The sequence below is a fragment of the Ranitomeya variabilis genome, chromosome 3 (genome assembly GCF_051348905.1).
Source record: "Ranitomeya variabilis isolate aRanVar5 chromosome 3, aRanVar5.hap1, whole genome shotgun sequence".
Taxonomy (NCBI): domain Eukaryota; kingdom Metazoa; phylum Chordata; class Amphibia; order Anura; family Dendrobatidae; genus Ranitomeya; species Ranitomeya variabilis.
In genome coordinates this window covers 677,065,076-677,076,314 of record NC_135234.1, presented here as the reverse complement: position 1 = coordinate 677,076,314, position 11,239 = coordinate 677,065,076, and the positions used below count along the sequence as shown (strand labels likewise).

At 43.9% G+C, this 11,239-nt stretch overlaps 1 protein-coding gene across 1 annotated transcript in view; it reads left to right on the top strand.

The window, feature by feature from the left end:
* SP1 (Sp1 transcription factor) overlaps window positions 1-11,239 on the top strand; it is a 49,475-nt gene that overhangs the window by 16,785 nt on the left and 21,451 nt on the right. The window contains exons 4-5 of the mRNA XM_077297992.1: window positions 6,782-6,950; window positions 7,590-7,789. Coding sequence (XP_077154107.1) covers window positions 6,782-6,950; window positions 7,590-7,789 — 369 coding nt within the window. The remainder of the gene's footprint in view (window positions 1-6,781; window positions 6,951-7,589; window positions 7,790-11,239) is intronic.

Genomic DNA, 11,239 nt, shown 5'->3' with positions numbered 1-11,239 from the left:
TAGAAAATACCCAAGTGTGACACCATTCTAAAAACTGCACCCCCTCAAGGTGCTCAAAACCACATTCAAGAAGTTTATTAACCCTTTACGTGCTTAACAGAAACTGAAACAATGTGGAAGGAAAAAATGAACATTTAACATTTTTGCAAACACTTTACTTCAGAACCATTTTTTTTTTTTCACAAGTGTAAAAACAGAAATTTAACCATAAATTTTGTTGTGCAATTTCTCCTGAATACGCCGATACCCAATATGTGTGGGGTAAACCACTGTTTGGGCGCACCGCAGAGCTTGGAAGAGAAGGAGCGCCGTTTGACTTATTCAATGTAGAATTGGCTGGAATTGAGATCGGATGCCATCTCACGTTTAGAGAGCCCCTGATGTGCCTAAACAGTGGAAACGCTCCACAAGTGACACCATTTTGGAAACTAGACCCCTTAAAGAACTTATCTAGATGTGTGGTGAGCACTTTAATCCCCCAAGTGCTTCACAGAAATTTATAACGTAGAGCTGTGAAAATAAAAAATCCTTTTTTTTTTTTTTTTTTTTTTCCCTCAAATGATTTTTTTAGCCTGCAATTTTTTATTTTCTCAAGAGTAAAAGGAGACATTGGACCTCAAAATCTGACCAGTTTGTCCTGAGTACACTGATACCCCATATGTGGGGGGGGGCACTGTTTGGGCACCCATCAGGGCTCGGAAGGGAAGGGGCGCCGCTTGGAACGCACTTTGATGGGATGGTCTGCGGGCGTCATGTTGCATTTGCAGAGCTCCTGATGTACCTAAACAGTAGAAACCCCCCCACAAGTGACTCCATTTTGGAAACTAGACCCCCCCCCCAAAGAGCTTATCTAGATGTGTGGTGAGCACTATGAACCCCCAACTGCTTCACAGAAGTTTATAATGTAGAGCCATGAAAATAAAAAATCATTTTTTTTTTTCCACAAAAATGATCTTTCCATCCCCAAATTTTTACTTTCACAAGGGTAACAGGAGAAATTGGATCCCAAAATTTATTGTGCAATTTATGCTGAGTAGGCTAATACCCCATATGTGGGGGTAAACCACTGTTTGGGTGCATGGCAGAGCTCGGAAGGGAAGGAGCGCCGTTTTGGAATGCAGACTGATAGAATGGTCTGCGGGCGTTATGTTGCGTTTGCAGAGCTCCTGATGTACCTAAACAGTAGAACCCCGCCCCCCCCCCTCCCACAAGTGACCCAATTTTGGAAACTAGACCCCCCAAGGAACTTCTCTAGATGTGTAGTGAGAACTTTGAATGCCCAAGTGCTTCACAGAAGTTTATAATGCAGAGTCGTGAAAATAAAAAATTTTCCACAATTTTTTTTTAGCCCCCAAGTTATTATTTTCACAAGGGTAACAGGAGAAATTGGACCCCAAAAGTTGTTGTCCAATTTATCCCGAGTACGCTGATGCCCCATATGTGGGGGTAAACCACTGTTTGGGCGCACGGCAGAGCTCAGAAGGGAGGGAGCACCATTTGACTTTAAGCGGAAAATTGGCTGTGGCGTTTAGACCCCCTGATGTACCTAAACAGTGGAAACCCCCCCCCCCCAATTCTAACCCCGATCCATAATCCTAATCACATCCCTAACCCCAAAACATCCATAACCCTAAATCCAACACACCCCTAATCCTAATCTCAAACCTAACCCTAATCCCAATACACTCCTAACCTTAACCCTAATCCCAAACCTAACCCTAATGCCAACCCTAATCCAAACCCTAACCCTAATCCCAACCCTAGTCCTAACTTTAGCCGCAACCCTAACCCTAAATTTAGCCCCAACTCCTCTAGCTGCCGGCCGGCAGATCATGGCGGGCACACTGCGCATGCGCACGCCATTTTCTTACCGGAGGAAGAAGCCGGCGGCCAGGAGGGGACACAGGAGGACCCAGGGACACCGGTAAGTATAACAGGGTCCCCGAATCCCCCTATTTCTGTCCTCTGATGTGCGATCACATCAGAGGACAGAATTACACATCGCTTTTTTTTTTTTTTGCGGTCGCTGTTAAACAGTTAATTACCAGTGATCACAAAAATAAACCCCGAATCATGTTCTCTGGGCTCTCGGCTACCCCTGGTAACCAAGACCCCAGAGAAAATCCGACTCTGGGGGGCGCTATTCACTTTTCAACAGCGCTGTTAATTAACGGTGCTGTGGCTTAAGTACCCTTAACTGCCGCCATTAAAAGGTGTATCGGCGGTCGATAAGGGGTTAACAGTGCTAAAAAAAAAAAAAAAAATAATAATAATGGTTTGGTCTCACCACATCTCATCGTTCCATATTGAATCCACCATGGACAGGAGCATATATAGTAATTTGTTAGTGAAAGGGAAAATATCTAGTCTTCCCTGTCGTGCCCATGCATTGCTCCTGTCCTGACAAGGACAGTCCCCAAATATTTCTATTTTATGGGGTACCCACCGTCCATTAAAAAAATTTATGCAATCCCTACGTGTTTCCTCCCCGATGCAAGGGATTCATGAGGGGAATCCAATCTAATATATAAAGCTGAATGTGTGTGTGTATGTCCGGGATTGGCATCTGCACCGTCGCAGCTACAGCCACAAAATTTTGCACAGTCACACGTATGGACCCCGAGTGCGTCACAGGCTATGTTGTGAGGAGAAATTTTAACCCCGTGCGTTCCAATTCACCAAACAATTTTGCCCCTATCTACATAATGGGGGGGAAAAATTGAAAGGAAAAGTGTTGGAGGCAAATTGACAGCTGCCAGATGTGAACAAGGGGGACTTAGAGTGAGAGCGATGGCGCCAAAGAGTATATACTGTACAGTTGCTAAGGTGGGGCCCCGACATGGGATACTCGCCACACACGGGGATATGAACACACACAAAATGCGCCACACGCTACCACGTGCTTGAACACATCACCCTCAGCACACATACACCAACCTCGCCACGTGCAAAAGTCGCCTCACACACAACTTGCACATACTCAAAACGCACCACGCGCAAAACTTGCTACACTAACCTATCACATGCAACTCGACACACAAAGTTGCTACACGCATGTCGCCACACAACTCAACTCACAAGACGCTACATGCATGTCGCCACATGCAACTCAACACGCACAACTTGACACATGAAACTCGCCCTAAGACACAAGTCTGGTATTATCCTTCAAAAATAAAAATCTGATTAATAAGCAGACAAACTACAAGAGCAACAAATGTACCATATAGGAAATACGGCAGCTGTCAGTCACATGACCTGTCTATTATGTGTATGTGTGAGCTAATATATACTGCCAGGGGGGAGGGCTTCCTGTTGGCTGGGGTTTTATCAGGCTGCCAATTTAGCTTACAAATACTGAGGTAAAAATACTGAGCAAATAACGTGTGAACGAGGTCTAATACAGGGGAGATGACACACAGGTATATACTATATACACGGAAGATGACACAAGTATATACTATATACAGAAGGAGATGACACACATGCATACTATATACAGGAGCAGATGACACGGGTATATACTATATACAGGAGCAGATGACACGGGTATATACAGGAGCAGATGACACAGGTATATACTATACACAGGAGGAGATGACACACATGTATATACTATAAACAGGAGGAGATGACATACAGGTATATACTATATAAAAGAGGAGATGACACATAGGTATATAGAGGAGGAGATGACATACAGCAGGTATATACTATATACAGGGGAGATGACATACAGGTATATACTATATACAGGAGATGACATACAGGTATATAGTATATACAGGAGATGACATACAGGTATATAGTATATACAGAAGAGATGACATACAGGTGTATATACAATATACAGGAGGAGATGACATGCAGCAGGTATATATTTACAGGGGAGATGACATACCGGTATATACTATATACAGGAGATGACATACAGGTGTATACTATATATAAGGGAGATGACAAACATGTATATACTGAGGGGAAAATGAGGTGTGAGGTGAAAATGAGGGGTGTGAGGGAAAATAGTGGAGTGATCGGAAAATGACAGATGTGAGGTCGAAATGACAGGTGTTAGGGGGGGAATGAGAGGAGTGAGGGAAAACGAGAGGTGTAAGAGAGAAAATGAGATGAGGGGGAAAATGAGAGGCGTGATGGGAAAATAAGAGAAGTGAGGTGCTATAACTAACCACAGATATTTACTATGCCCAGGCAACGCCGGGCTCTTCAGCTAGTATAAAAATATCTATCTATCTACTAAATATATAATATTAGAATCCAATCTAATATTGGCTATGCCACATTTGCAATAGGGCCGGTGACACAAATGGTCATGCCGGGATAGGAGAGACTTGCCACTGCAGTCCCCTATGAATATATCTTATACATACGGTAGAATTCCCACTTTCTTGGATACCTGATATTAGATTGGATTCCCCTGATGAATTCCTTGCATCGGGGAGGAAACGTGTAGGGATTGCATACATTTTAGGTGACGGTGGGTACCCCATAAAATAGAAACATTTGGGGACTGTCCTTGTCAGGGCAGGAGCAATGCATGGGCACGACAGGGAAGACTAGATATTTTCCCTTTCCCTAACATAAATTGCTATATATGCTCCTGTCCATGGTGGATTCAATACGGGACGAAGAGATGTGATGAGACCAAACCATTTTTTTGAGCACTGTTAAACACGAGCACTTTGTTTGTTTTTATTTTGGTATTTTGTGTCATGAATGTGGATGGTCCGGATCCAATTTTAAAAGGTTAAGTTACATTTTATCTTTATGTAGTCAGGACCCTTATAGCTAAGTTGTCTGTACACCATGAGGGTAACTTATCAGTGTTGAGAGCAAGACAGAGGCTGATGGTGGTTGTTTTTCATGATTCCATAATTTTTTCAAACAAAAAAAAACACTCCAAAACATCACTAGTATTTTGTTGCACTACCTCTGGCTTTTATAACAGCTTGCAGTCTCTGAGGCATGGACTTAATGAGTGTCAAACAGTACTCTTCATCAATCTGGCTTCAACTTTCTCTGATTGCTGTTGCCAGATCAGCTTTGCAGGTTGGAGCCTTGTCATGGACCATTTTCTTCAAGTTCCACCAAAGATTTTCAATTTTATTGAGATCCGGACTATTTTCAGGCCATGACATTGACCTTGTGTCTTTTTTTTCAAGGAATGTTTGCACAGTTTTTGCTCTATGGCAGGATGAATTATCATCTTCATCATCCCCAAACATCCTTTCAATTGATGGGGTAAGAAAAGTGTCCAAAATATCAACATAAACTTGTGCATTTATTGAAGATGTAATGACGGCCATCTCCTCAGTGTCTTTACCTGACATGCAGCCCCATATCCTCATTGACTGTGGAAATTTGCATGTTCTCTTCAGGCAGTCATCTTTTATAAATCTCATTGGAGCAGCACCAAACAAAAGTTCCAGCATCATCACCTTGCCCAATGCAGATTCGTGATTCATCACTGAACATGACTTTCATCCACAGTCCACGATTGCTTTTCCTTAGCCCATCGTAACCTTGTTTTTTTTTTTTCTGTTTAGGTGTTAATGATGGCTTTCATTTAGCTTTTCTGTATGTAAATCCCATTTCCTTTAGGCGGTTTCTTACAGTTCGGTCAGACTGACTCCAGTTTCCACCCATCCGTTCCTCAATTGTTTTGTTGTGCATTTCCTGTTTTGGAGACATATTACTTTAAGTTTGCGGTCTTGACGCTTTGATGTCTTCCTTGGTCTACCAGTATGTTTGCCTTTAACAACCTTCCCATGTTGTTTGTATTTGCTCCAGATTTTAGACAGTTGACTGTGAACCACCAAGATCTTTTGCAACATTGTGTGATGATTTTCCCTCTTTAAAGAGTTTGATAATCCTTTCCTTGGTTTCAATTGACATCTTTCATGTTGGAGCCATGATTCATGTCAGTCCATTTGGTGCAACAACTCTCCAAGGTGTGATCACTCCTTTTTAGTTGCAGACTAATGATGCAGGTGCTGTTTTTGGGGTATGGAAATTCACAGGGTGATTCCATAATTTTTTATTTTTTTTTCCGCAATTGAGTGATTCCATAATTTTTCCCCCTATGCTTGGTTAAAAAGTAACCATTACTGACTACAACATTTTTTGTTCTTTATTTCTTTTAGTGTTCCTTAAAGCCAGAAAGTTGCCATTTGAAATGACTTTAGTTTTGTGCCATGTCTGTGATCTTTTATTTTTTTTTTTTATTATTTTTTTTTTTTCCCCCCCTCTACAAAATTAAACTCAATGAACATCCTCCAAGGTCGGTGATTCCATAATGTTTGCCAGGGGTTGTAATTGGGCTTTCTTTGTAGTGTTTGGTGCCTTACGGTATTGACATTAAGCCTACGAGTGTGCACAGATTTATTTGTCTTTATTCGTTAAGAATTCACAACAAATATGATCCATTGTATTCTCTGTATGGGGGGCTTCTGCTGGAGCACAGCTCTGTACCTACAGCTCTATATTCTCCACCACAGGGGGCACTGTGCTGCAAGGATGTCATCCCAGGATCTTGTAGATTAGTCTTTACTGCTGCCTGTCCGCCCTCAATCCATCCGCTCTTTTGATATACATATAGACAGTTTGCATTGAAGCTTTCAGCTTAATATTCTTGATATCATTGTTTCCTTATGACAGGGTCATGTAGCAAACTAGATCTTTGTAAACTGAAGCTTATTTCAGGTGCAAACCAGTAGGCAGTGGACAATGTTATAATTTCCCACCCTTCCTCTTCCCAAAACAGGAGATGGAACTGGCCACTTAAGCATTCATGCTGCTGGTGCTGACGGGTTACACGAGGATCATTCTGCCATGGAAGAGGGTGAAACTAGCCCAGATCCCCAACCCCAACCTGGACGGAGAATGCGCAGAGAGGCTTGTACTTGTCCTTACTGTAAAGACAGTGAGGGAAGGTAAGGGTCACCACGAACAGTGTGATGCGTCTTGTGAATGTTTAATTATCTGGTACCACCATGTAAACATTGAGGTTGTATAATCCAGAGAATGCTGTTCTGGGTGGCAGTCCTGACATGGACCTGTTGGTTTGTTTTGTTTTTTCGCAAAGGAGAAATGTTATGCTTTGAAATCACTAGGTTGTCTGGTGAATGCACATCTATTTTTTTTTTCCCCCACAACTCTTTGGGGGAGCGACACATCTTAAAAAGGCGTTTTTTTTTATGTTGTGTGGTTGGTTTTCTTTTGTTTTCTTTTTTATTTGAGGCATTTTAGGTACATATGTCTGCGACAAGTATGTAACCTATAGTAGTGAAGTGTGGGGGGGGGGGGGGGACACAGTTCATTGTTTGATGTCTTGACATGTTTTTCTGACAAATTTGATTTCTCTCCCTGTGAGTGAGGTAGAAGCTGCAGACTCTGGTCATGGTGAAGGATGACATCGCAGCTTGAATCTCATGAAGTGCTGTTCACCTACTGACAGATTCCTTGCATCTTTAATGTGACTTGTGTGAATATCATCATCCTACCCCCCCCCCCCCCCCGATTGCTTATTCTACAACATGGAGTTCTCATTTTCAAACAAACTCTCTTCTCAGGAGTTCAAGTGATCCAGGGAAGAAAAAACAGCACATCTGTCACATCCCGGGCTGTGGCAAAGTATATGGAAAGACTTCACACCTGAGAGCTCACTTGCGTTGGCATACAGGAGAAAGACCTTTTGTTTGCACGTGGGTGTTCTGTGGAAAGCGTTTTACACGAAGTGACGAACTGCAGAGGCACAAGCGTACCCACACTGGTGAGTAATGCATGCTTTCTTCTGTCTTATGCAGTCTTTGCTGCCTAATTCTGGTGCTAAATAATTGTGCTAAAGAGGGGGAAAAATCTGCACTTGCAATGTGTAGTGGAGCTTAAGATCTAAAGCTTCCATAAGGTATGTTGGCGTTTAGAAGAATCTTTGCAATACAGTTTTTGGTAAATGCCTATTGCATTTTTTTTTTTTTTTTTTCCACTGTGGGTTCTCATCGCCATACCTACCAGCATCTAGAGGTCACTGGACAGTACTACATTATTTAGAGAATTCAATGATTTCATTGAGAACTCTGTACTGCTGCATTTTCTCTGTACGGGGGGTTGCAGGGGAACGGCATGGCACACCTTGTTCTCAGCTTCCGTCATGCTAATGTTAGACAAAGGGATTTGTTAAAGTTCACTTTTTAAGTCAGATAATTTTTGATTGTGATTTTTATAAACCATTACATAAATCATATTATAAACTTAATAAACTAGTTAAACCCTTAGTTTATATAGTCCTATACCTGCCAGGGCACTCCACACCAAAGTTATCAATTTTGTCCAAGATTTTCCCAGACTGGTGACATGTTAATAAATACAGGGATTATACCAAGACGTAGTATTGGTTGTAAGTTTACGAACAGAAAATAATTGGTATCTATATGTCCTCAACATACAATAGTTAAAAAGCCGAAATGGCCTACCGAGCTAGTAGTTATTCTGAGTAGGTCCACAGATGCCACCTCAGGGGTGACCAGCCACCATTCCCATATATTTATAAACTTTTTTTCCAGGTCACCACCTGACAGCACCATGGAGGACGTCCTTCTCATCCGCAGTGGGACAGGAAACCACGAGAGTTCAAAAGGACCCTCCCACCTCCACCCTTCAGTGTTTTTTCCTGTCCCACTGTGGATGGGAACGACGAGAGATCGCCTAGTCCCTACAGAGAGTGTGGATCGGGGGGGCTCGGCCTCTTCCTTCCCGCTGGGAACTCTGTTAGCTGACACCCAAGTGATCGGGTCCCTCAGCTTGTACCAGTGCAGCGCTGCTCCTGGTAAGAGGTCGCTTCCCCCTGGCGGGGGCTCTCGACCTCGGAGGATGCCACCACAGATGTACCTGATCGCTCCTGCGAGGCGCACCCTCTGCATGCGATCCGAAGCCGGGCGGTACGCTGTGCTTAGGACGCTGAGAGCGTGGCGGAGTAACTTCCGGTTCACCGCGCCGTGCATCACTTCCGGGTCACGGCCGGGAGCAATGGCGGCATCCTCGTTGCTCCTGTTGAGGAGGGGACTAGAAGTATATAAGGTAAGATAGCGCAGCGGCGGCGCGGCGTCGGTTATGGAGAATCCAGATCCTATAGCTGCGGCGAGCGCTGAAGCGCCGGCTTCCCAGGCTCATGTGAGTGCACCCAGTGGTGAGGGTTGTTTCTACATCAGTTAGAATATCCAGTAGCGAGATTCTTGTTTATTTTAGGGACAGTCTTCAGGAGAAAAAAGAAGAAATAAGAAATGTCCCTTATGTGCCTCAAAGCTTGGCGCCTCCTGGCTGAAACCCCTCTGTGAGCCCTGCACTGCCCGTATTGTGGGGGAGGAGCAGGCCTCCTTAATAACGAACATGAGAACTATGGTTAGAGAAGAGGTGCAGGCCTCTATATCTAGCCTTTCCACTCCCCTGATGTCCCAGTCTGATTACCAGGATCTTCCTAGGTCCAGGAAAAGGCAGAGGGAGTCTGACCTGTCATCTGAAGACAGTCCCTCAAACTCTGAGATGGAGGAAGAGGAAGTATGCAGAGACCCTCCTCAGAGGGGAAAGAAATATTTGTTCTCTTCTAATGACATAGAAGAACTACTAGGAGCTGTGAGACAGACCATGCAGGTTGAGGAACCCTCAACCTCTAAATCCGTCCAGGACGAGATGTTCGGGGGCTTACGTTCACAAACATCAATGGTCTTCCCGGTTAATGCCCATATTCGGTGAGTCCGAGCCGGCTAGTCTCTAATCTTGTCTCGGTAAACAGCCATTAACCTCTTCATCACCTATTCCCACAGTTCAATGATTTTGGAAGAATGGGAAGAGGCGGAAAAAAGAATCTCCATTCCAAAAGACTTTAGACTGCGTCTCCCGTTTGATCATGAAGAGGTCAAAGATTGGGAGGATGTACCAAAGATTGACATCCCACTGGCAAAAGTATCAAAGCGGACTGCCATACCATTTGAGGACTCCTCAAACTTGAAGGAGCCTATGGACAGAAAGGCAGATGGTCTCCTCAAAAGAGCGTGGGAGAGTTCTGCCGCAGTGATCCGCACAAATATCGCGGCGACATCTGTGGCGAGATCATTGCATTTATGGGTCGACGACTTGAAGGACCAGTTGTCGGCAAAGACCTCGAGGGAATCTATTATTAAAGCTATCCCTTTGTTAAAACTTGCAACAGGTTTTCTCGCGGACGCCACGGCAGAATCTGTGAGATTCACTGCCAGAGGCCAGTCCCTATCAAATGCTGCCCGTAGGGCTATTTGGTTAAAAAATTGGTCGGGGGATGTTCATTCGAAGAACAAATTATGTTCTATTCCCTTTTCAGGGGGCAGAGTCTTTGGTCCCATATTAGATGACATACTGGAAAAAGCTTCTGATGATAAGAAAGGGTTTCCAGAGGAGAAAAAGAAAAAATACCAGCCCTTTCGTAGGCCCTTTTACAGTCAGAGATCAGACTATAGGGGTAAGGGGAAGCAAGGTAGGTGGAGCTACCAGAAAGGAGGAGAGAATAGGAACCGAAACAGAGATCCGGGTCCCTCAAACCCTAGATCAGAGTTCAGGAGAAAATGACGCCACCAGGATAGGGGGACGGTTGCTAAACTACCTAGAGGAGTGGGAGAAAATTACATCAAGCCCATGGGTCCTTCAGGTTATATCTCAGGGGTACAGGATAGAGTTCAACTCCCTTCCCCGAGAAAGATATTTTGTTTCCAACACCCGTCTCTCTTCAGTCTCTCCAGTGTGGTCGGACGTACAGGACCTCCTCCGGATGGGGGCGATATCTCCTGTCCCTCCTCACCAGATAGGAACGGGTCATTACTCGGGTCTTTTTTCTATAAAAAAACCCTCAGGAGAATCTCGCACCATCATAAATCTCAGGCCTCTAAACAGATGGCTAAAATACAAGAGGTTCAAGATGGAATCCATCCGCTCCACAATTCCCCTTCTAGGGAAAGACGTGGTAATGTGCACTTTAGACTTAAAAAGTGCATATTACCACGTACCAATATATTCGCATCATCAGAGATACCTGAGATTCGCAATAGAGAGGGAAGGAGAAACATTCCATTATCAGTTTCGTTGCCTTCCATTTGGACTAGCGTCGGCTCCAAGAGTTTTCACAAAACTCATCGTAGAGATCGTGTCTTACCTCAGGAAACGAGATATCACGATAGTACCATATCTCGACGATTTC